This window comes from Salmo trutta, chromosome 33 (assembly GCF_901001165.1).
Source record: "Salmo trutta chromosome 33, fSalTru1.1, whole genome shotgun sequence".
NCBI lineage: Eukaryota > Metazoa > Chordata > Actinopteri > Salmoniformes > Salmonidae > Salmo > Salmo trutta.
The window spans coordinates 3,458,429-3,485,508 of NC_042989.1; the positions used below are offsets into that span (position 1 = coordinate 3,458,429).

Here is a 27,080-nt window from a genome sequence, read left to right on the forward strand (position 1 = left end):
CATGTTGCTTGATAGTGGCTGACGGTAGGCAGTAGAGGGGGCTCGCGTACCGCTGATCGGCCAAGCATTTGACAGACGATAAACTTTGTTCTCATCTGAAACTGGAAGAGGCTATGCTATGCATCATTACTGTTTTACAATAACCTGTGGCATTTATGGATACAATTCTGTTGGCCAAAATATATGATAACAGTTAGAGGTTAATTCAATTCAAAAGAATTTTATTTGTGTAATTTGTAAAGCCATACAACACAATTAAAACGTATCAAATGCATTCAATTCTTAATAAAAATTACATATGGATTGGCATTAGTTTAAGAAGTTGCTGTGATGGTCAGTCACAATCCTGAAAACAAAAAACAAATCTGATAAAAGCCTTTGAAATTCACATGTTCAATTTCAGTGCATACAGTATCAATCCCTTATAGAAAAAGTGCAAAAATCATTATGAAAACACCCATCACAAGAATTATTCAAGTAATTTAAAATCTATTTCATTAGCCTTCTTAACTAAAATAAAAAACAGATTAAACAATTTTGTTCACATTCAGGTTCTATACTGGCCTCTGAGTTTCAGAATTACCATCAGTTCTCTACAAAGATAGGTCCTCCCCACACACACTTAAAAAAACTCTGGGGCCATTGTGAACTTTTGGTTAGACCATGGGATAAACAATTGGTCTAAAATGGCCAATTGGCTGGGTTGGGTTGGCCTATGATAAAAGCTAGCAGCTAGCCATTTTAGACCAATGGTTTAAACCATGGTCTAAGCAAAAGTATAGCCCTTCTGTAAAGGAGTGGCACATGATCTGCAAGCTCTTTTACTTCCTCACAGTTATATAAACTGGGTGTGCTCATTTGAATTGACCGGTGCCCCAGGTGGGTGGAGGTTTCACTTCAGGACAATTGGAATGGTCTAAAATGTGCAAACTCACCAGGCAATGCAAAACAAATGCACCCATAGTTGAGAAGCAAGAAAAAACAGCTAGTCCAACATTGAGGCCCTCCCGCCAGGTCTGCAGTGGCCTAGCACTGCACCCCTCTGCTTAAAACTGGGTCACATTCAGTAGGCACAGAACAGAAGAAAAAGGACAAACAAACTATCTGAACTTGTTCAATAAGAAGCACTTGTTTTTGTTTTCTGTTTAAATTTTTTTTTGCTAATAAACACGACCCTGCATTCTTTCCTATGCGGCACCTGTCAGGCGTAGGGTCCAGGCCCAGTGACATGGCATCTGACTGTAAGACAGTTGAGGCAAAAACACCTTCAGACCACGAGGCTTCACCGGCTCCCAGTACAGTGGCTTGTGACCAAGCAGCACCACCTGTGCAAATAACAGGTGATCAGAGTGGAATTGCAAATTTGGTAGCTTGTTGTTCTACCAGTCGGTCCTGTTTTCCAGATGTAAAAAAAACCCTGGTGCATTGTTATCTTTCATAAACTGTCAACCAACACTACCTGGTTGTATATATTTAAATGGACATTCAGTCAGTATATCATACATTTTCTTTTCGCAAATAATAATACAATATTTTCAATCTAATTACACATTCTACATGTGAAAAAGTATACAAAAAGTAGCTGTGTGATCCTGTATCTTACCTGAGTCTTTCCTGTAGAAACAACAGGTTCATTCAGAACAACATATCCACTTGGAGGCCAGTCCAGGAGAACTGCATAGATGGCCTTGTCCTGTGGTTTAGCAGTGTACCTATTGGAACGCAGTCAAAAGCAATAATGAGCCGTTTATTAGTGAAAAGCTGTCTCTTTTTTATAAGAAATGTTAACTTTGATTTAAACTAGAGGACAAACAAGTTTTGGAACATATGGTTCCCTTTTGTGGGCTTATATCGAAAGCCTGTCATGAGAGCGTCTGGAAGGCATACTGTGACCATAGAACATATAGGCCTATCCTTTCTGCCACACAAATCGGGGAACTAAATTACTTGCTAAGAACTGACCAGACGCCAGGGGTGATGCTGTCATTCTGGGCTCCTGCTGTGGTGTTAATAATAATAATAAATTATTATTATTAGCTTTAGGAAGCACACTTTAAATCTTGTATTTATTACTGACTTTAAATGCCATTCAAACTTTAAAAAGAGGCAGACTGGTCAGGACTAGGTTGCTTGTTTTTGGTAACATTTATACTTTTTGCAGGAGTAAGTGTTGGGATTTCCTCAACATTCTAAAGCTCCCTTTGTTAAAAACTCCCCTTCTTAAGATGTGACTTCCAACACATCTTAACTGACTTGACACAAATCAGCTACTTTGACCACTCCCAACAAGCTAGAAAAACAAACATAAAATGTAAGGTAAAACTTGGTATAGTTATCTCTGCTATTCAAATCTTAAAATTAGAACAGAAATATATTCTACCAATCAAACGATACAGCTGTTTTAGTAAAGGCGTCAGTGACCACTTTTCCAACAACTTGGACAGTATGACATATTAGTCTTCTTCTCTGCTTTACAAAATCAGCAATCATATAATATAAATATATTCTACCAAATCAGGAGATACAGCTGTGTTAGTATTATTTCAGTAATCTATTCCCCTCTTTTTATTAAACCTTTGTTTTGTCATATATCTCTCAGAACATGAATGTTTTTAACCCTTTCCACCTTGCCTGGATTTTCGGGGGTTTCATTTATCTGCACACAGTGCTTCTGTTGGAAGTAAGCGTCATGTGTTGAATTTGCCATCACGTTGAAAGAGCCTGCGTGCTGGCTGCTCTGATGTACTCTCCTTTTGCTACGAAGTAATGACTTAAGAACTACAGATGTGTCGTGTAAATCAAATCAAAGTTTGTCACGTGCGCCGAATACAACAGGTGTAGACCTTACAGTGAAATGCTTACTTACAGGCTCTTACCAATAGTGCAAAAAAGGTATTAGGTGAACAATAGGTAGGTAAATAAATAAATAAAAACAACAGTAAAAAGACAGGATATATACAGTAACGAGGCTATAAAAGTAGCGAGGCTACATACAGACACCGGTTAGTCAGGCTGATTGAGGTAGTATGTACATGTAGATATGGTTAAAGTGACTATGCATATATGATGAACAGAGAGTAGCAGTAGCATAAAAGAGGGGTTGGCGGGTGGGACACAATGCAGATAGCCCGGTTAGCCAATGTGCACTGGTTGGTCGGCCCAATTGAGGTAGTATGTTCATGAATGTATAGTTAAAGTGATTATGAATATATGATAATCAGGGAGTAGCAGCAGCGTAAAAAGATGGGTTGGGGGGGGGCACACAATGCAAATAGTCCGGGTAGCCAATCAAGTGCTATTTGCATGTGAAAAGGTAATCGAATGCATTTGCTCCATTGTTAACATTTTTGTTGGTGGCCCAGTCTGAGGGTATTGACAGATTAAGAAGTGTGGCTTTAAGCATCCTCATCACAAGCTCCACAAACCCTGCTTGTTTTCCAACTTAACTCTAGAATCTACCCCCCTTGTTAATAGTCATGTTTTCTCATGTCTCTCAGAACATTAAAAATATTTTAAGACTAAACATAGCAATGTGGGGCTCTGGCCTTGTTCTAGGATCCTGAAATGCTGATAAAGCTTTAATTAAGCGTCCTAGCACATTTTACGCACATTTTACTAAACAGTATGTTGTAAATAGTATGTAGTACGATTAGTACACAGTATGTAGTTTTAGTAAGTAGTAGGCATGACAGATTTCGGACACTTTACTAGTCTGACAGTTTGTGAAGGAATAGTCATTGTGGTCAAATTGCCACTCCATTTAGGGCAACAACGGCCATTTCCAATTTGTCAAATTTGATAAAACTTGTCAGGATTGTAGAACCCACCAACAGTAACTGTCAATAATATTACACTCAATCTACATACAGTAGACTGAGAAACCAAGATGGCAGCATGTCAGGCTTTGTCTGTGGTTGTGTTTGTAGTCCAGTGTTCGTAAGTCAAATTGACCATTTTATCGTGACTTGACCTAACTCAAAATGTAATTTTTGAAATGTATTGTTGTGCAGCAACACTGAAAAAGGCCTTTGCTGAACTGCAATGTACCTTTACTATTGTCCAGGCTCAGCGCTGTCAGCTGAAGTCTCTTTTAAATGCTGATAAAAAAAAGTTGATGGTTTTCAGGAAATTTAAGATGAAACTTCCATGTATAGTCACCATGCAGGGCAAGCACATAGAAAGGGCATCAACTTACAAGTACCTAGGTTTCTTGTTACCTGTCTTACTTTTAGGTCTTGTGAAAAAGCTCAATCTCAAGTTGGGTTTTTATTTTCGAAATAAGTCATGCTGCTCCAGTTTCAACTGTTCTGCCTGCGGCTATGGAACCCTGACCTGTTCACCGGTCGTGCTTGTTGCACCCTCGACAACTACTATGATTATTATTATTTGACCATGCTGGTCATTTATGAACATTTTAACATCTTGACCATGTTCTGTTATAATATCCACACGGCACAGCCAGAAGAGGACTGGCCACCCCTCATAGCCTGGTTCCTCTCTAGGTTTCTTCCTAGGTTTTTGGCCTTTCAAGGGAGTTTTTCCTAGGGAGTTTTTCCTAGCCACCGTGCTTCTTTCACATGCATTGCTTGCTGTTTGGGGTTTTAGGCTGGGTTTCTGTACAGCACTTTGAGATATCAGCTGATGTACGAAGGGCTATATGAATAAATTTGATTTGAAATTTGATTTGATTATGCTGGACACTGTAACATGGGGCGCTGAGGCTTGTTACAAACGCCAAAGCTCTCACCCATCACGGCACCCTCTATTCGGGAGTGGGCTGGCCTTCCTTACCACTTCGGAGACTAAGTCATTGTTTGACAATTATCGCCTACACTCACAGGACTGTATCTCTTTGATGACAGAGCTGGGTAAAAAAAAGCGTTCCAGTACTCTGTGCCCCCCCCACACACCACACCACATGGAACGAGCTACAAAAGGACTTGAAACTACAGGAGCTTTGTCTCCTTAAATTATTTTAAAGCAAAGGTTAAATCTGTGGTGTAAAAAGATTTGGGAGGCTTTTGACCCCTAATTGAACCACTCCTCCCAAAACCATGTGCCAAAGTGTTCAACATGTAAACTGATGTTTCTAAACTGTAGTGCTTTGTATTATGTTGTAAATGCTGTAAATGCTTTAACCTCAATGAGACTAACCTGGTAAAATAAAAATGTACAATTAGGCCTACCACAGTCAATACTCCAACTTCTGGACTACAATTACTCAAGGCTACTCTCCCACTTTTATTTAAAATACAAATCACTACTATATTACACCCATTAAAAAAAATTACTCAAATAGCCTCTAACAATTTAAACTTCTAAACTTCTTCCACTAACATAAAATTACTTCTGGACAGCTGAAGAAAGTCAAAACATTTTCGTAATGAAAAAAAAAGCCAATTTCTAGTTACTATTACTATTATCATTATGAACTTACCAGATGCCAGGTATGATGCTGTCGTTCTGGGCCCTCCAAGCGGTGGTGTTGTAGATGGCCTCTCCATTGACCCCCAGCCACTGACCCATCTGCCTCAGACGCTCCTCAAAGATGGGGGCGATGCGTCCGTCATGCGTAGGTCCGACGTTCATCAGCAAGTTCCCTCCACAGGACACGGTCTCCACCAACGTCTGAATCACGCAAGACACAAGTACACAGTCATAAAGCCTTTATGACAGCTATAGGAAATATTATAACATCTTCCATAGGCAGGAATGCAGCCGACCCTGCACTGCTCCCAGCAACATTTCGTTGCGTAGTTTAGTTGTGTGGGGCTGGAAAAGTAACCACATTTCAGTCTCCCCTATAACAAAATACATTTCTACTAGTTTCGTACATATTCTACTGTGGTGTACAATTATTGGTCTAGGAGAGAAGTATGAAGCCAAACAAGTCATGCTGTAGAGTAAAGCATTTAGGTTACCCAAAAAACTGTTGTAAAGTGTTATACAAGAAACATACGGGACCAGCAGCATTTCAAAAACAAGTCAAGACTTTAGACTTTGAGTGCACTTTACAGTTAAATTATGCTGTTTATGAGTTATACTAAATCATATGCAAACAGGATTATGACTGATTCAGCTACAAAAAGTATGTTATGGTAGTGGAAGAAGTTTTATTGGGTAGTAAGAGATCTTAAGGATCTGAATCTCCTGTTTACCATAAAATAAAGTGCTTTCAGAACCATTTAAAACTGACCGCCACAAGCTGCTCGATAGTGAAGTAGTCTTTAAGCTGAGCGTTTCTCCTGTAACCCCAGGAACCTTTGTCTATCGAAAAGCAGTTCTCCCATTTGTGTTTGAGCAGGTGTCCGGGCTGGTAGCGATCAGCGCAGGTGTAGTAGCCTCCATGAGTACAGATGCTGCCATAGCCCCAACGATCATTGGTCACCACGGTCTCTCGCACTGGGCTTTGGGGGGGCACATTAAATGAAATCATATCATGACGCATGTGATATTTATACCGTTGGTGCATACATCATACTCCATAGCATTAACTGACACATTAAATAGACCTAGAAACTTCAAAAAGACATTGGTGTAGATGTTAATACACTTACGGACAGTTTCAATGGACACTACTGTAATAATTTGTAGTTACACTGTAATAACATGTAACTGGTGTTAAATGCAGTCCGTAATTACAGGAGTGTAACAACGAATGCTTGTTACAAATGTTAAAAAGTTTCCGGTCCCAACGCACCATATTTCAGCCTACGTAAAAAACGTGATAAGTGTAAGCCAATTGAAAACCGACCACCTCCTTGACACCTCTGCAATTAAGATCTGGAGTCTGATGCCCAGGCCCAATGGCAAAAAACGGGTTCACATCAAACAAATAAAAAGTTATAATTTAGTGGTGCAATTGACAATTACTTTAACCATCAATTAACAATTTTTAGACACATTAATAAAGAGCTATGGTTCAAATTGTGAGATAATCATTCGTGCTTGCCAAACTGTAAGCCTATTAAGCGTGGTTGAATAATGGTTTATAAATGCATTTAAAAATGGTCATAAGACAAACTTTTATTCCATCATGTAACCTTGCAAGGGTTTCACTGATGAGGAGCACTCCCTTTGGATGGGATGCATTGGTGCAATTATTTATTTATACCAGGAATTAAGGCATCATGTCAAGATCTGCCCATTTGCGCAACACGCTCAAAATAACGACGACCTCGAACGTGCCTACGTGTTGACACTGACATTTAACAATGCGAAAAGAACGGTGGTCGAGTAGATGGTCAGTGTGCAAAATCCAGACATGAAAGATTGCCGTGAAAGAAACATATGCGTTGTAGGTCAAAAACCTAAACACAGGAGAGAAAGTTTCCCATGCAATTTGTTTAGCTTTTTTGGATACATTAATTGTGCTAGACGATTTAACATTGGTAGTTAGCTACCGAGGTAAAGACAGATTCAGATTGGATATTCACCTGTAGTATTCCTTACGTCCACCAACAGCAGTTAGGGACCGTCAACATAGTGACAAATCAAATTTCAATAGCTCTTTAACCTTTACTCATAAAAAAAAAAACCTTTCAAAACTGGTTCTAGCAAACCCGATGGCATAAACAAACATTGCACACTTTTTTTGGTCGATATACGTCTCGCACTATTTAAAATTATTTATTTACATTTTTACATTTCAATAGCTCCTTGATCATGTGACCTATTAACAAACAAGGTTCAGAATGTACAATCAGTGGGCCTACACATTGCACACCCTTTAGTTTGTCCATTTTCATCTCACACGATTTTAAATGAATTTGGTAAACATTCATTTCAATAGCTCCTTGGTCATGTGACCTACTGGGCTCAAAGAAGATTCAGAATGTCCACTGACTACCCTTCTATATTGCACACCCTTTAGTTTGTCCATTTTCATCTCACACGATTTTACATACATTTTTCAAACATTCTCCAAACATTCTCATTTCAATAGCTCCTTGGTAATGAGACCTACTGACCTCAAACTACTTTCAGAATGTCCACGGACTGGCGGAGACGGGCGCCACGAGGCATCCAGTGAGGTAACGCAACTGATCCCGGAGAAGCTGGCTGGATCCCCGGGGAGAGTTCTATTTTCTTTGTGAAGGACAGGGCGGCCTGGAATGGGTTCGCCCCGAGAGAGGGGCCCAAGCCCTGGAAAGCGTTGCGGTTTCGGCGGCGGCCGGTGAGCTTTCCCTGGCCCTTGAAAATCCAGGGGAGAGGGTGTAAATCTCAAGCCGGGCCGTACCCATATCCGCAGCAGGTCTCCAAGGTGAACAGCCTCTGGCATGTTATAACAATGTAGTTAAGGGAAGTTGGCAAAAAAGATCCGTAACTTCGGGATAAGGATTGGCTCGAAGGGCTGGGTCGGCCGGGCTGGGGTGTGAAGCGGGGCTGGGCTCGAGCCGCGGCTGTGGGAGCAGTCGCTCCATCGTCCTCCGCTTGCAACCACTGGAAGTTTATTGTGAAGCCCATCTCGCGGTCTCTCGTGCGTGGTCTCGCAAGGGGCTGTGTGCAGGGGTTCATCGGGGTGGTGTCCGTCGGCGGGCCGAAGGCAGACTGGTGGGGGGGGGGGGGGGGGGGGGTTGGGTCCGGCGGCGGCAACTCTGGACACGCGCCGGTACCTTCTCGCGGATCTCCCCAGCTACGGCGCTTGCCGGGGAGGTCTCCTCTACGCTCACTAGACTTGAGGCGGAGACTAAAGCCATTGGCCCTGCAGTGATAGGGCGTTGCATGGATCTGTCTCATGCCCTACGAAGTGGGGAGAGGTATCTCCAGCTTGTCTGGGGAGGGAGGCCTACATCTAATGTGGGTAGTACCATTCACGGCCATTGATTTGCTGCGGTACCATAAAACGGACGGAAGAAGCCTAGGTTTCAACTGGGCACGGATCACTGAATGTCAACTTGATGAAATTTAACGGTGCGTACCCACCTGCCGCGGTCGCACTCAAATCACCCGTGGGGTGACTGTGACCCCCTCATGTCAAAGTGAGGAAAGGGGATGATTATTTTCTGTTGCTTCTTCCGGCACCCGGTCGATGGTGCCGCTAGATACGGCATTGGGTATTTGGTTCTCAAGCCTATAACTATTGCGCTGGCACTTGATATCGATTGGGTGTAAAAACACAGTTAAAGTCTGCTGAAGGTTAGTAGCATCAACTGATGTCCAGTTTGTAAGACAGCAAAGCCTCTGATGATACCACCGGCGTGACTCAAATGGATGTCAATTTGATGATATCTGACCGTAGCATGCTACCCTTCGCGGTCGCACTCAAACCACATTCGGCGTGGCTGTGACCCCCTCATGTCAAAGTGAGGAAATTCGATGAAGCTGGGGTAAATGGCTGGAGATAATTACGAGTCTCTTGAGGCATCCAAATTCATCGTCATCTAATTAGTGACGAGCATGAATGGATGAATGAGATTCCCACTGTCCCTACCTACCATCTGGTGAAACCACACCCAAGGGAACGGGTTTGACGGAATCAGCGGGGAAAGAAGACCCTGTTGAGCTTGCTGCCCCTCTCCTGATGCACACCGCATGTTTGTGGGGAACCTGGTGCTAAATCACTCGTAGATAACCTGATTCTGGGTCAAGGTTTTGTACGTAGCAGAGCAGCTCCCTCGCTGCAATCTATTGAAAGTCAGCCCTTGATCCAAGCTTTTGTCGGGGATGGAGGCGTCTTCCTCCAACATCCTCCTTCTTTACTTACGGGTTACCAGGTGCACAGAGAAGGGCCAGAGGCCAGACACAGAGTGTGAGAGAGCCTAGGCAGGCGGGTAGAAGGCATAAGACATTGGGCTCTGGATAGTTAGGGGGCTAGGTGGTGGTCGTCCATCCGCCCAGGCCCGTCATCTGGTGGGACTGTGAGTCAGGTTGGGACTCTGTGGAAGTCAAAAGGTCACAAGGGGGCCTCCCCCAAGGCGGGGAGCACTCAGAGTCCGAGCAGGGGCGGCCGGACTCAGGGGCAGCTCTCAGGCTGTGGAGGTTGGGTTGGGGACTTAGTTTCTGAGCGGATAAAAGCGGACGGATAACCAGGTGCACAGACCATGTGCACATGACCAAGGAGCTATTAAATTTGAAAATGTACAACAAAAAAATGGAAAAACATGTGAGATGAAAATAAAGGGTGTGCAATGTGTAGGCCCACTGAATGTACATTCTGAACCTTGTTTGAAGTTTAGGAAAAACATATGTAAAATCGTGTGAGATGAAAAGGAACAAACTAAAGGGTGTGCAATATAGAAGGGTAGTCAGTGGACATTCTGAACCTTGTTTGAGGTCAGTAGGTCACGTCACCAAGGAACTGTTGAAATGCTAAACATTGAAAATTCATGTAAAATTGCGTGAGATGAAAATGGACAAACTAAAGGGTGTGCAATGTGTAGGCCCACCGAGTGTACATTCTGAACCTCAGTAGGTCACATGACCAAGGAGCTATTGAAATTCAAATGTAAAAAAAGTTTGTACTTTGTTTATGCTCCCTAACTAATTCAGCTTGGAATACAAATTGGTGCTCACATTTCCACGTTTATTAGCTTTGCGAATGAATGTCCAAATCGTGAAAATAAGACCTGTGCAATGTTGTGCGCAATTTTTCCAACATCGTGACACTTATTTGGAGTCTGTGGTTCAAGTGGTTTGAAAACTATTGAGGTTTGAAAGCGTGAATATCCGTCGAATATCCAACCTGAAACTGTCTTTACCTCGGTTAGTTAGCTAGGGTTTTCTAGCTAGCTAGCCTAGTGTTGGCTAGCTAAAGTTAGCTAAATGTAGCTAGCTAGCAATTGTTAGCTGGCGTTTTTGTTGGGCCTACCAACTAGACTAACTAGCTAATTACTATATACAGAATAGACTTTCCATGCAATCTGTTGATTTTTGGGGGATTAGCTAACTAGCTACTTAAAGCTGGCAAATATGCTATGGTCGCCACTCGCTAGCTAACGTTGCTAGCTAACGTTAGCTGGGCTCGACGCTCATCTTCCCTGAACCTTGATCTCAGAGTATCCGTACCCCAAGGGTATAACGTGACACACCAAGCATGCTAACGTTAACTAGCTAGCTAGCCATTTGTGTCAAGACAAGCACTATTATTGCTAACTGGATAACACAACTAGCTAGGCCTAGCTAGCTATATGCCTCAACTATAAAATGTATAGTGTCTACGCTAAATTGTCATACATTCTCCTTCTCTACCATAGATTCCCACAAGATCTGACTCCAGGATGGGAAAATGCTTACAAGAAAAAAAACTGATGAAGATCGTCAGAGACAGTTGCGATTTCCATTGTTAAAAAGGAAAAGACAATCCCATTTTTCTAAATTAGCTAGCCATCTAGGCTACTCACTATACTATAGGCTACAGATTTGAGTCACCACTAAAATAGCTCTTTTTATGTTATTGAGTAGGCACACACACACACGCCTTTGTTTGATCTAATTATTAATCTAACGATACAATTCCTTATTATTTTGTAAGAAGTGTCAGGTATTTTTACATGTTGCAATTAAGTTGACTAAAGTTGAAGCTCATCTTTTGTTTCTAGGTATTTTCATATGGTAATGAGTAATTATATAGAAATTGCCCATAGGTAACTATAAAAAGTTACACTTCACTTTAAATTGCTAAATCCTGGTAAGAACTAACGAAAACCTTGTACTTATGCAGATATTACAGATATGTATTCTGTGGTATATTATTATGTTTATTTTTTTCACTTGGATGGCGCTTTCAGAAGCTGATGATTAGATAGTCAGAATGGGTAACTTATTTTGTAGGTACACAATAATTACAAGTATGGACACCTAGTAATTACATTGTGTTGTACTAGTGAGTTTATTTTCTCACTTGGATGGTGCTTCAGGAAGCCTTAAAATAAGGGTCAGGATGGATAATGTACTATATAAGTAAACAACCCCTCAACATACACCTCATTTTAACTAGCTAAATCCTGTGTAATACCTAGTAATTACATTGTACTTTGTAGATATTACATGCACTTTGTGGTGTACTAGTGTGTCTATCCTCCAACTTGGATGGCGCTTCCGGAAGCCTTAAAATAAGGGCCAGGTTGTCAGGATGGGTAATGTACTATATAAGTACATATTAAATGACAAGTAAGTATCCCTCAAGATACACAGGATTTAGCTTCTTAAAATGAAGTGTAACACCTAGTAATTACATTGTACTTATGCAGATATTACATGTACTCTGTGGTGTACTTGTGGATCACTTGGATGGCAAGGAGGTACACGTTGTTATAATGGGTAACGTACACATTAAATATACGTTTTTTTATTATTAGAATCTGGGATGACACCCATACGGTAGGCCCCAGTTAGTAATGTTGACCTATTTCTGATCTGTTTTGTAAAGTCAACCCAGATGGTACACTTTTGGGGGGCAAGTCCTAGCAACAACATTTTGAAGAGTGCCCATTCACGGGTAGCTAATTAGAGCCCATTGAGCATCCAACCTTTGTAATCTCAGACACCCAGAACATCTGTCCACAAGAGATTACAACCTTGTGACAGTTATTACTGAATCTGATGCAACAATGAAGAAACTAAACACTAAATTGATGAATTTAGTGGAAACTTGTCCATTTGTAACAAGCATTAGACTGCAATTACCACCAATTACATGTTAATACAGTGTAACTATGAGTTATTACAATTAACTACAATACTTGTTACAGTGTAATTACACTAATAAGGACCCCTTAAAATGAAGAGTTACCGAAATTTGCATCAACTGGTAGTGTGCAGATTTTTTCTGCTTTCTCCAGTTTTGCATTTTGACCCTAGCACCTTAACCAATATGTTTTGGGAGTGTGGTAGATTCTGTCTATTATCTCTATGACTGTACCTCTCGTTGTATAGCCAAGCCAGGAATCCGGTGCTGTTCCAGTATTTATCAGGAGCATCCCCATCTCCATCGGACCACAGCAGCTCCGGCTTGTACTTGTTGATGATCTCATAGAGCTCGGGCAGCGTCTTAGTGGTGGGGAAGAGGTTGGTGGTGTACAGGTTGGCAGCGTCCTGCTCGTAAAGCGGGTTAAACCACTCAAACAGAGAGTGGTACAGTCCCAGACGCAGGTCGCTGTTAGCTCTGAGTGCTCCAGCCATTTCTCCAACTAGGTCACGTTTAGGACCCACGTCCACTGCGTTCCAGTTCCAGGAGTTCTCCGAACCCCACAGAGTGAAGCCTGCAGATAGGATAATAACAATAAACCATAAATACATTTTTATAGGACTAATCTAGTGGAATCATATGTATTACTTTATTAAAATGGCTACAGCTTATCAGTGGACAATGCATTACACACACACACACACACACACACACACACACACACACACACACACACCTTCATGGTGTTTCGTGGTGAGGACAATATATTTTGCCCCGGATGAGGCAAAGATGTCAGTCCATTCTTTGGCATCAAAGAACTCAGCTGTAAACTGTGGGGCAAAGTCTTGATACTTGAAGTCTGGAGGATAGTTCTTCTGCATGAAGTCAACATAGGGCTTTATCTTCTGCTTCTGCCAAAACCACCTGGAATAAACATCCACACAAATGATAAAACATTTTTTTAAATATGGGCTTGGGGAGTGAGGTACAGTTGATCAAAGCATTTAAATTCTTCAGTAATTTATATCATTTATTGAATTGACCACAGCAGGAAATGTAGATTGTGCATTTAAAGTAGGACTAATGATGAAGAAACAGCTTATTACTTTCTGTACTGCACAAAAGTATAGGCTAACAGCTTACCAGAACCACTCGCTACCAAAGCTTGGAACAGAAAACACTCCCCAGTGAATGAATATTCCGAACTTGGCCTGGTCATACCACTCTGGCAAAGGTCGGGAGTCGATGGATTCCCAGGTAGGCTCATATTTACAACTGCATACAGTAATCATCAGGAGCAGTGCGACAGAAATGAGGGCTAACTTTGAAGAAGCCATAACTCCTACGAAGTCAGGTAACCGAAAGCAGCGTTCAGTTGAGTTTTGCAACTAAAATAGCTTGCTGATATCACATGATGCTTCCGTAAATTAATCACATGAGAAAAACAGGAACACCTTTGCTAAAAAAAACAATAGACTCCGCTCATTGGACGCTGATTGGATAATGAAAACGGTGACGAACCAGGAAGTGGAATCCACAATAGTTCGTTTGCGTGACAATTTGGGGAGAGCATTGCAGAGCATGTTTCTATGAAAATTCTAGCCTATTTAGTCCCAATCTCTCCAACTTTAAATAAATTAAGTTATCCATGAAGGGCTTTATTGACTGCCACTGTCACATCTCTGCAGGAGATTTCGACAATGTATGACTTTTACGTAACGCATATTTTATTAAAGCTTTACCAATTGTTGGTTCTGTATTAGATATGACAGTCTGTCTGTTTTGTCTAATGCTTTAATCAATTTATTGTATTTTCTTTCAGGACATAGAAGATGTGATTGAGAATTCTAAAAAGGTAACTGTAACTTGTTCAGTTGTTGTTGCTAATGTCGTTGTCCTGGGGAGGGCCCCTAGTCATTGGCGTGTCCTAATAGTACCCTGCCCAGAACTTTAGTACTTTTACTAGCCGGCTACCACCCGGTCTTCAACCCTGCACCTTAGAGACTGCTGCACTATGTACATAGTCATTGACCACTGGTCACTTTAATAATGTTTACGTTACTGGTTTACCCACTTCATATGTATATACAGTATTCTAGTCAAGGCTAATTCTATATAACTACTGCTGTACACACCTTTTCTATTCATATACTGTCCATAATGTCTATACACACTATGAAAATGTTTTAATGTGTGTATTGTTAGGTATTACTGCACTGTTGGAGCTAGGAACATAAGAATTTCGCTACACCTGCAAAATATGTTTACTTGACCAATAAAACTTTATTTTGTTTCAGGCTGGGCTTTTAGCACTACTAGCAGTAGCAGAACATGTTGGAGAGTTTGAAAAGATTATACAGCTGTCACAGAGGTTCCCAGGCTTTATTTTCCCTTGTTTAGGTGTCCATCCTATACAGGGGACAGCTCCTGAGCAACAGAGAGGAGCCTTACTCCAGGTATGTGCCCCAAACAAAGATCATAATCATCATCGCCACCACCATCATCATCATCATAATGCATGTCTACTACGGCACTGTTTGTTAAATGGTCATATTTTCTCTATGCAGGATTTAGATGCTGCTTTGCCCCTGATAGAGAAATATAAAGACCATCTTGTTGCTATTGGGGAGGTAAGTAGTCTTTGTATTGATTTTGTGTGCAAATTGATACAGATCCACACTAGTCTCATCCAGCAGGCAAAACTCTCTATATACAGTGCCTTTCAAAAGTATTCTTACCCCTTGGATTTCTTCACATTTTATCATGTTACAAAGTGGGATTAAAATACATTTAAGTGTCATTTTTTGTCAACAATCTACAAAAAATATTGTTTAAAATTGTTTAAAAGATGAATCAAATTTACATAACTAAAATATAGTTGTTGCATAGATATTCAGCCCTTTTGTTTGTTCAGGAGTCGAATTTGACTTAATAAATCGCATAAGTTGCATGGACTCACTCTTTGTGAAATAATAGGGGTTGACATGTTTTTTTTTTTCATGACTAACCCTTCCTCTGTACCTCATACATACAACATCTGTAAGGTCCCTCAGTCAAGTATTGAATTTCAAGCACAGATTCAACTACAAAGACCAGGGAGCATTTCAAATTAGTAGATGGGTAACAATAACAAATCAGACATTGAATATCTCTTTAAGCATGGTCAAGTTAATAATTATGTTATAGATTATGTATTAAAACACTCAGACACATCAATGATACAGTCGTCCTTCTGAACTGAGCTGCAGGACAGAAATGAAGGGATCAGGGATGTTACCATGAGGCCATTGGTGATTTTAAAACAGTTACAGAGTTCAATGGCTGTGATAGGAAAAAACTGAGCATGGATCAACAACGTTGTAGTGACTACACAATAATGACTTCAATGAGTGAAAGAATACAAATATACAGAATACAAATATTTCAAAACATGCATTTTGAATGCAACAAGGAGCTAAAGTAATACTGCAAAAAGACACGTCAAAGGAATACACTTTTTGGCCTGAATGTAAAGCTTTATGTTTCGGGCAAATCCAACACAACACGTCACTGAGTAGCTGCCTCCTTATTTTCAAGCATGGTGGTGGCTGCATCATGGTATGGGTATGCTTGCCATCGGCAAAGACTGGAGAGTTTTTTTCAGGGTGAAAAGAAACAGGATGGAGCTAGACACAGGCAAAATCCTAGAGGAGAACCTGCTTCAGTCTGCTTTACACCAGACACTGGAAGAGTAATTCACCATTCAGCAGGACAATAACCTACAACACAAGGCAAAATCTACGCTGGAGCGACTCACAGCTGTAATCGCTGTATTGAAGAAATCCAAGGGGTATGAATACTTTTGCAATGCACTGTATGTGGTAATAAGCCTGGGGCTGGGGTTAGATCCACACTAGACAGTAACTAAGTGGTTGGTTGATGTTCTTACATCACTGATAATCAGTCATCATTGCCTTCACTTCCAGGTAGGCTTGGATTTCACCCCCAGATTTGTCAGTGGTGACGCAGACAAAGACAGTCAAAGACAGGTGCTTATTCGGCAGGCAGAGATCGCAAAACAACTGGACCTTCCGCTGTGAGTCCTACACTAATATAAACCAAATCAAAATTATTAATCATGCGTTGTTTGTATTGATACATTTTCCTCGCAGTCCATTTGTTTTAATCAATATATCTTGTCAGATGTTTTTTGTAACATGGTGTATCCATTGTTTAGAAATGTCCATTCAAGATCTGCAGGCAGACCTACTATACACCTGCTAAAGGAACAAGGTAATTTAATATATTTCTATGTACACTACATGACCAGAAGTATGTGGACTCCTGCTCGTCGAACATCTCATTCCAAAATCATGGGCATTAATATGGAGTTGGTCCCCCCTTTGCTGCCTCCACTCTTCTGGGAAGGCTTTCAACTGTTGGAACATTGCTGCAGGGACTTGCTTCCATTCAGCCACAAGAGCATTAATGAGGTTGGTCACTGATGTTGGGCAATTAGGCCTGGCTTGCAGTCGGTGTTCCAATTCATCCCAAAGGTGTTCGATGGGGTTGAGGTCAGGGCTCTGTGCCGGCCAGTCAAGTTCTTCCACACCGATCTCAACAAACCATTTCTGTATGGACTTCGCTTTGTGCACAGGGGAATTGGAAACGCATGGAAACCCATTTCATGAAGCTCCAGATGAACAGGATGAGCTGTTGTTGCTCCTCGACGTTACCACTTCACAATAACAGCTGTCATGGAAATTCTCACCAGAAGAAGAGAGACTAGTTTCTTCAAACAACAACTTTATTATAAGATTTGCAAAAATGGAGCGGTTAACAATCACTCAAAGGTGCAGAAATAAGAGCCCAGCGAACAGAGTTGGCTCTTAGCTTTTATGGTAAAGTCCAACCTCTTTGTCTATGTGGCAGTGTGCAAACGGATGAGGAACATAGTGTATAAAAGGCGTTTTTCTTGTCTGTGCAAATTGATAGCTGACGTTGCCACCATTGTCTGTTCCTTCCTGCAAGTTTCCACGCAGATGAGTTCCTACAGATAGTACCAATGGGATGTCACATACTGTGGTCGCACCCGGTTCTTATCAGTACACCCAGACTTACCTCTACGCAGACGACACCATTTTGTATACCTCTGGCCCTTCTTTGGACACTGTGTTAATTAACAACCCTCCAGATGAGTTTCAATGCCATACAACTCTCCTTCCATGGCCTCCAACTGCTCTTAAATACAAGTAAAACTAAATGCATGCTCTTCAACCGATCGCTGCCTGCACCTGCCCGCCCGTCCAGTATCACTACTCTGGACGGTTCTGACTTAGAATATGTGGACAACTACAAATACCTAGGTGTCTGACTAGACTGTAAACTCTCCTTCCAGACTCACATCAAACATCTCCAATCCAAAGTTAAATCTAGAATTGGCTTCCTATTTCGGAACAAAGCATCCTTCACTCATGCTGCCAAATATACCCTCGTAAAACAGACCATCCTACCGATCCTCGACTTCGTCGATGTCATTTACAAAATAGCCTCCAATACCCTACTCAATAAATTGGATGCAGTCTATCACAGTGCCATCCGTTTTGTCACCAAAGCCCCATATACTACCCACCACTGCGACCTGTATGCTCTCGTTGGCTGGCCCTCGCTTCATACTCGGCGCCAAACCCACTGGCTCCAGGTCATCTACAAGACCCTGCTAGGTAAAGTCCCCCCTTATCTCAGCTCGCTGGTCACCATAGCAGCACCCACCCGTAGCACGCGCTCCAGCACATATATCTCACTGGTCACCCCCAAAACCAATTCCTCCTTTGGCCCCCTCTCCTTCCAGTTTTCTGCTGCCAATGACTGGAAGGAACTACAAAAATCTCTAAAACTGGAAACACTTATTTCTCTCTCTAGCTTTAAGCACCATCTGTCAGAGCAGCTCACAGGTTACTGCACCTGTAGATAGCCCATCTATAATTAGCCCAAACAACTACCTCTTCCCCTTCTGTATTTAGTTATTTATTTATTTTGCTCCTTTGCTCATTCATCCACTGCAAATCTACCATTCCAGTGTTTTACTTGCTATATTGTATTTACTTTGCCACCATGGCCTATGTATTGCCTTTATCTCCCTTATCTCACCTCATTTGCTCACATTGTATATAGACTTATTTTCTACTGTATTATTGACTATGTTTGTTTTACTCCATGTGTAACTCTGTGTTGTTGTATGTGTCGAGCTGCTTTGCTTAATCGTGGCCAGGTTGTAGTTGTAAATGAGAACTTGTTCTCAACTTGCCTATCTGGTTAAATAAAGGTTAAATAAATAAAAAATGATGACTAATTCACACAAGACAAGCCTGCGTCAGCAAAAACAACATATAACAATGCACAATTCTCTTAAGAAAAACAGCATATGATGTCTAAAAAGTATTTTCCACCAGTCCTCCCTTTTGAGACTATGTCTCAACCTAATAGAAAATTACTTACAAGCATTTTCATCAAACAAGCATTAACATGAGGGGAAAGAGGAAGAATGGAAGACTTTCTTACACTTAGTACATTACAATTGTAAATTACCTCCTTTGTCATTGAGTTTCAAACCTTCACATAGTGCAATTCATTCTCAGAAGGGGAAAAATAACATAAGAATTCAACATCGGTACACGCTTCATCACCACATGCAAGGCAATCGCTTCGTTTGGTGTTTGTTTGCGAGATCACTGATGAGCTCTTTCAGATGTTCCACTACAATAGTCAAGTTACCCTCACCCTGGGGTATGAATGTACAGCAATGGTCACTTATCCTTCGGCACACTCTGCAGAAGATGTGATGCTACTACTACAGCAAACTTCCCTTCTGGTAAGGTGGCCTCCTGTATACAGGGATCTTTGGCTATTTCAAGCTTTGTACCTTCTTTGGCAAACCCCTCACTGAAAGTTCACAATAGTGTCTGAAATGAAAACACTATCTCTGCTAGAATCAACAACTAACACCCTTGTGCAGCAAACATTCTGTCTCAAACACATGCCCTGTATGTACTTAACCTCTGACTACAAATGCATTTGCACATAAATCATTCCATCTAACCCATAACATGTTAGTCACTACTGCTAGTCCACTTATATAGTTATAAACATACTAAAACATGCTCAAATCAATTGTACTGTATCATCCAGAAAGCCATATGTATTGATGCGCTTTAACATTATAATTCGGAATACATGATAAAACAAAACCCCTACTATCAATGGTTATAAACCCCATTATGGTTATACAACCCAAATTTAGAAAGACTCAACGTGAAACACTAAGGACTGTCAATCACTGAAATTCAAGACCCTCAATTTAGCACATGCCGACACAGTTAGAATGTACATTTACAAACAGGGGACCATATATATACAGTTTATACTACTTATATTACCACTATTAACTTTTCTCATTACAGCCCCCATTTGTATCTGTTTTACTGTCGCGAGTGGCATGTTGATGACATATCGGTATCTCAATGCATTTTAATTTAAATTACAATAAGCTTCCCAGTGTGTAGACCTCCAAAATCAACATGATACGCAAAATAAACAGTTTAGGGCAACTCTAAATCAATTTACAGGCACAGTTAATTGTCCGTAGAGCTCCGAGACAGGATTATGTCGAGGAACGGATCTGGGGAAGGGTACCAAAACATTTCTGCAGCATGAAGGTCCCCAAGAACACAGTGGCCACCATTATTCTTAAATGGAAGAAGTTTGGAACCACCAAGACTGAGCAATCGGGGGAGAAGGGCCTTGGTTAGGTAGGTGACCCGGTTAGGTAGGTAAGAACCCTGGTTAGGTAGGTAAGAACCCGATGGTCACTCTGACAGAGCTCTAGAGTTCCTAATCATCTCTGCATCACTCCACCAATCAGGCCTTTATGGTAGAGTAGCCAGACGGAAGCCACTCCTCAGTAAAAGGCACATGACAACTCACTTGGTGGTGGTAGCATCATGCTGTGGGGATGTTTTTCTGCTGCAGGGACTGGGAGACTAATCAGGATCAAGGGAAAGATGACCGGAGCAAAGTACAGAGAGATCCTTGATGAAAACCTGCTCCAGATCGCTCAGGACCTCAGACTGGGGCGAAGGTTCACCTTCCAGCAGGACACCGACCCTAAGCACACAGCCAAGACAACACAGGAGTGGCTTTGACAACACAAGTCTCTGAATGTCCTTGAGTGGCCCAGACAGTGCCCAGACTTGAACCCAATTGAACATCTCTGGAGAGACCTGAAAATAGCTGTGCAGCGATGCTCCACATCCAACCTGACAGAGCTTGAGAGGATCTGTTGAGAAGAATGGGAGAAAGTCCCTAAATACAGGTGTGCCAAGCTTGTCACGTCATAGACTTGAGGCATTTTAAAATAAGGCTGTAATGTAACAAAATTTGGAAAAAGTCAAGGAGTCTGAATACTTTCTGAAAATACTGTAGACATAGGACAGACACTTCAAAACCTTGCTTCTCATGATACATTTTTTTTTACTGTGTTTCTCTGGGCTATTGCAGTAAAGGCCAAATTCAACATTTTATCAAATAATTTGTTTATATATTTTTTGATACCTAAAGGGGTCCTAAATTCAAAATCAAATAGCTAAATGATCCATAGTATAACCATCTAAAACAATTCCATATGTCAGCTTAGAACCCCCCCACACGGCATAGACTTTTAAGAATTCACATGATTTTTGAATGACTACTTAATTGTATGTGTGGGGTACAGAAATGATCTGTAAGGTCTCTCAATCAAGCAGTGAATTTCAAACACAGATTCAACCACAAAGACCAGGGAGGTTTTCCAATGCCTTGCAAAGAAGGGGACCAATGGGTACATGGGTAAAAAAAAGAAAGAAAGCGGACATTAAATATCCCTTTGAGCATGGTGAAGTTACTAATTACACTTTGTATGGCGTATCGATACAACCAATTACTACAAAGATACAGCCGTCCTTCCTAACTCAGTTGCCAGAGAGGAAGGAAACTGTTTTGGGATTTCACCGCGAGGCCAATGGTGACTTTAAAACAGTTAGAGTTTAATAGCTGTGATAGAAAACAGGATGGATCAACAACATTGTAGTTACTCCACAAAACGAACATAAATGACAGTGAAAAGAAGGAAGCCTGTACAGAGTAAAAATATTCCAAAACGTACATCCTGTTTGCAACAAGGCATTTATACTACAAAAAATGTAGTTCATGTCCTGAATACAAAGTGTTATGTTTGGGGCAAATACAACCCAACGCATCACAGAGTAGGGCTCTTCATATTTTCAAGCATGATAGTGGCTGAATAATGTTATGGGTATGCTTGTCATCGGCACGACTAGGGAGTTTTTTGGGATGAAAAGAAATGTAATAGAGCTAAGCACAGGCAAAATTCAAGAAGAAAACCTGGTTCAGTCTGCTTTCCAACAGACCTTGGGAGTTGCTTACCAAGCAAGACGACATTGAATATTCCTGAGTGGCCTAGCTACAGTTCTGACTTAAATTGGCTTGAAAATCTATGGCATGACTTGAAAATGGCCGAATAGCAATGATCAACAACCAACTTCAGAGTTTGAATAATTTTTTTAAAGAATGATTTGCAAATATTGTACAATCCAGGTGTGCTAAGCTTATAGACTTACCCAGAAAGACTCTCAGCTGTAATCATTGCCAAAGGTGATCCATATGTACTATATTAGTGTTTTATTTTTTTTATTTTTTTACAAAGGTTCACATTTTTCTTCCACTTTGACAGAGTATTTTGTTAAGATCGTTGACAAAAAATGACAAATCCATTTTAATCCCACCTTGTAACACAACAAAATGTGTAAAAAGTCAAGGGGTGTGAATACTTTCTGAAGGCACAGAATCTGCCAAGTTAATTAATATAATAAACAATGCATGTCTCAGGACTACCTGGCCTGATGACTCCTTGCTGTCCCCACTCCACCTGGCTGTGCTGCTGCTCCAGTTTCAAATGTTCTGCCTGCGCCTACGGAACCCTGACCTGTTCACCGGACATGCTACCTGTCCCAGACCTGCTGTTTTCAACTCTCTAGAGACAGCAGGAGCGGTAGAGATACTCTGAATGATCGGCTATGAAAAGCCAACTGACATTTACTCCTGAGGTGCTGTCCTGTTGCACCCTCGACAACCACTGTGATTATTATTATTTGACCCTTCTGGTCATCTATGAACATTTGAACATCTTAGCCATGTTCTGTTATAATCTCCAACTGGCACAGCCAGAAGAGGACTGGCCACCCCTCATAGCCTGGTTCCTCTTTAGGTTTCTTCCTAGGTTCTGGCCTTTCTAGGGAGTTTTTCCTAGCCATCGTGCTTCTACACCTGTATTGCTTGCTGTTTGGGGCTTTAGGCTGGGTTTCTGTACAGCACTTTGTGACATCAGCCGATTTAAGAAGGGCTTTATAAATACATTTGATTGATTTTGACTTTCCACTAGGTGTTGAGAAAGCTCTTCTTCATGCTTTTGATGGGAAACCCTCAGTTGCCATGGAGGGAGTGAAGGCTGGGTATTTCTTCTCCATTCCTCCATCTATAGTAAGAAGTGAACAGGTAAAGAGTTTTTTAATTATAACTTTATTTTTCTGTTAGTGTATTAAGGCTTTTGTTAAATTCACTTTAAATGAATTGGGATTGATTTGTTTTCTCACACAAAGTAGTACTAACACTACAGCACTTGTTCGCTCGTTGTTTAAAAAAGAAAATTGTTGATGCATTTTATCTGAACAGATGTGAGTCTTGTACTGTCTGAACTATGTCACTTAATGTGCTAATTTGAACTTATGTCTCTTCCTTAAAAAAAAATGTTTTCCCACAAGAAGCAGAAACTAGTGAAACAGCTGCCGTTGGAGAGCATGTGTCTAGAAACCGATTCACCTGCCTTGGGTCCAGAGAAACAGGTAGGATTGCTAACTTCTTTATTTATTTACACTCAAAAACAAAACACAATATACACTACCGTTCAAAAGTTTGGGGTCACTTAGAAATGTCCTTGTTTTTGAAAGAAAAGGACATTTTTTGTCCATTAAAAAACATAAAATTTATCAGAAATACAGTGTAGACATTGTTAATTAATGTTGTAAATGACTATTGTAGCTGGAAACGGCAGATTTTTAAAAAAAAATGGAATATCTACACAGGCGTACAGAGGCCCATTATCAGCAACCATCTCTCCTGTGTTCCAATGGCACGTTGTGTTAACTAATCCAAGTTCATCATTTTAAAAGGCTAATTGATCATTAGAGAACCCTTTTTCAATTATGTTAGCACAGCTGAAAACTGTTGTCCTGATATAAAAAAAAACGATAAAACCGTTCTTTAGACAAGTTGAGTATCTGGAGCATCAGCATTTGTGGGCTCGATTACAGGCTCCAAATGGCCAGAAACAAAGACCTTTCTTATGAAACTTGTCAGTCTATTCTTGTTCTGAGAAATGAAGGCTATTCCATGCGAGAAATTGCCAAGCAACTGAAGATCTCGTACAACTTTTTGTACTACTCCCTTCACAGAACAGCGCAAACTGTCTCTAACCAGAATAGAAAGGGGAGTGGGAGGCCCCGGTCCACATCTGAGCAAGATAACAAGTACATTAGAGTGTCTAGTTTGAGAAACAGACACTTCACAAATCCTCAAGTGGCAGCTTCATTAAATAGGAGTAAGTAGACTCCGGGATGCTATTTTAATGGACAACAATTGTGCTTTTCTTTCAAAAACAAGTACATTTCTACGTGACCCCAAACTTTTGAACGTTACTGTACATAAAACATAACACAGTATATATACTGAACAAAAATATAAACGCAACATGTAAAACAAGGACATTTCTAAGTGACCCCGTATTTCATGAGCTGAACTAAAAGATCCCAGAAATTTTCCAAACACACTAAGATTATATTTCTCTCAATTTCTCTCACAAATGTTTTTACATCCCTGTTAGTGAGCATTTCTCCTTTGCCAAGATAATCCATCCACCGGACAGGTGTGGCAGATCAAGAAGCGGATTAAACAGCACGATCATTACACAGTTGCACCTTGTGTTGGGTACAGTAAAAGGCATCTCTAAAATGTGCAGTTTTGTCACACAAAACAATGAATACAATGCCACAGATGTCTCAAGTTTTGAGGGAGCGTGCAATTGACATGCTGACAGCAGAGCTGTTGTCAGATCAGTTAATGTTCATTTCTCTAACATTTGGCAGTAGGTTCAACTGGCCTCACATCCGCAGACCACGTGTATGGCGTTGTGTGGGCGAGCGGTTTGCTGATGTCAAAGTTGTGAACAGAGTGGTGGCGGTTATGGTACCCCATGGTGGCGGTGGGGTTATGGTATGGGCAGGCATACAGTGCATTCGGAAAGTATTCAGACCCCTTGACTTTTTCCACATTTTGTTACGTTAGTCTTATTCTAAAATATAAGTTTTTTTATCCTCTTCAATCTACACACAATACCCCATAATGACAAAGTGAAAACGGGTACTTAGAAATGTTTGCAAATGTATAAAAAATGCAGGTGTGCTAAGCTTATAGCATCATACCCAAGAAGACTCGAGGCTGTAATCACTGCCAAAGGTGCTTCAACAAAGTCCTGAGTAAAGGGTCTGAATACTTATGTAAATGTGATATTTCAGGGTTTTATATTTTATACATTTGCAAACATTTATAAAACCTGTTTTTACTTTGTCATTATGGGGTATTGTGTGTAGATTGATGAGGGGGAAAAAACGATTTAATCAATTTTAGATTAAGACCGTAATGTAATAAAATGTGGATATTTGAATGCACAGAGATACCATGACGAGATCCTGAGGCCCAGTGTCGTGCCATTCATCAGCCGCCATCACCTCATGTTTCTGCATGATAATGCACAGCCCCATGTCGCAAGGATCTGTACACAATTCCTGGAAGCTGAAAAGGAGATGTCGCGCTGCATGAGGCAAATGGTGGTCACACCAGATACTGACTGATTTTCTGATCCACGCCCCTACCTTTTTTTTAAGGTATCTGTGACCAACGGATGCATATCTGTATTCACAGTCATGTGAAATCCGTAGATTAGGGCCTAATGAATTTATTTCAATTGACTGATTTACTTATATGAACTATAACTCAGTAAAATATTTGAAATTGTTGCCTGTTGCGTTTATATTTTTGTTCAGTGTAGTTTGAAATCCATATGCCATTGACTCTATCCTGGTTTGAAAGTGGTTGTAAATCAAATAATGTTTAAAGTGATTGATGCATCTAAGAATATATTTTAGAGATGGTATTACTAACACAAGTCATGCTTTTGCATCTTAAACATAGGTGAGAAATGAGCCAAAGAATATCTCTGTCTGTGCTGAGTACATCAGCAAGATCAAAGGGGTTCCCTTGGAAACGGTGATGGAGGTGACAACACAGAATGCCCTGCGTCTGTTCCCTAGGCTCAAGACATTACTCAGAGCCTGAACAACCAATTCCAGGTTTCAATCCAAGGCATGTTATATAGCAGTGCATGGCTCTTGACCTTTTTAAAGGTAATTTACGCTTGAGGGAAATGGAAAGGGGATACTTAGTCAGTTGTACAACTGAATGCATTCAACTGAAATGTGTCTTCCGCATTTAACGCAACCCCTCTGAATCAGAGTGGTGCGGGGGGGGGCTGCCATAATCGACATCCACGTCTACGGCGCCCGGGGAGCTGACATGCACAGTGTTTACCGTGAATGTGATCTCCGCGAACGTCAATGACCAATGGCGCATGGTCAGCTGTCCAGTGCTCTGCTCTATAAGAGGCCTTGGATTGAATCTCACCCTCTAGGGTGAAGTTCCTGAAAGTCACCACTGTCTCACCTTGGTGTTATATCAGCAAGGATGTAGAGGGAAATAAGGCAACCGAAAGGCCTACAAACTGAACAGCATTTATAAAGACTTTCAAGTTAGAGCTGCTTTTGGACTCTGTATGCCTTGGAGTTGAGGTGTAGATTTTTTTTTAAAAACCTTGAGATTGAAATGTTTCAGTATTTATGTTCATATCCAACATCTGTTATATAACAAACTAAATAAATATGACAAATGTATTTCTTTAAATAAATATGATCAGATTTCTTGTGCTACATTCCTTGTGCTATATGTAAATTATGTGTTACAACGACACCAGACAATATATTTAGTTTTGGTAGACCATGTCTGTTATCTTAATAGGAAAAACAATATTGAAAGAAACAGGTGCTTTCCCACAGAAGTGCTATACCAGGAACACTACCTTATAGCATAACCTGGAGAAAACCATAGAAACACAGCAATGGCTTATTCATGAAATTACAGGAGCACTACATTCTTTACGGACAAATGTGACTAGTTTCAGGAAACTATGCGTATGTCGCACGTCACTACTTCACAGGAGAGTCATTTGAACATACTTTTTTTTTAATACATT

General features: G+C 40.9%; 2 protein-coding genes across 5 annotated transcripts; one reads left to right on the top strand and one right to left on the bottom strand.

The window, feature by feature from the left end:
* Positions 1 to 204: 204 nt before the first annotated feature.
* fuca2 (alpha-L-fucosidase 2) lies at positions 205 to 14,095 on the bottom strand. Its single transcript, XM_029729434.1, has 7 exons — positions 13,772 to 14,095; positions 13,365 to 13,552; positions 12,863 to 13,202; positions 6,197 to 6,407; positions 5,438 to 5,628; positions 1,604 to 1,712; positions 205 to 1,325 (listed from the first exon to the last, which is right to left on the bottom strand). The coding sequence occupies exons 1-7, from the start codon at positions 13,963 to 13,965 to the stop codon at positions 1,188 to 1,190; spliced, it is 1,371 nt and encodes a 456-aa protein (XP_029585294.1). The 5' UTR covers positions 13,966 to 14,095; the 3' UTR covers positions 205 to 1,187.
* Positions 14,096 to 14,120: 25 nt separating this feature from the next.
* Positions 14,121 to 26,759, top strand: LOC115172227 (putative deoxyribonuclease TATDN3). 4 transcript variants are annotated; one of them, XM_029729435.1, is made up of 9 exons: positions 14,121 to 14,330; positions 14,451 to 14,483; positions 14,926 to 15,084; positions 15,196 to 15,258; positions 16,594 to 16,703; positions 16,845 to 16,900; positions 23,103 to 23,215; positions 23,482 to 23,562; positions 25,967 to 26,759. In XM_029729435.1, exons 1-9 carry the CDS (start codon positions 14,277 to 14,279, stop codon positions 26,108 to 26,110), a joined length of 813 nt encoding a protein of 270 aa, XP_029585295.1. In that variant the 5' UTR covers positions 14,121 to 14,276; the 3' UTR covers positions 26,111 to 26,759. The 4 variants fall into 4 exon arrangements, with proteins under 4 accessions (XP_029585295.1, XP_029585297.1, XP_029585298.1 ...); XM_029729437.1 differs by lacking the exon at positions 25,967 to 26,759 and adding an exon at positions 24,600 to 24,950; XM_029729438.1 differs by lacking the exon at positions 25,967 to 26,759 and adding an exon at positions 24,600 to 24,950 and having other exon boundaries at positions 23,485 to 23,562.
* Positions 26,760 to 27,080: the final 321 nt, after the last annotated feature.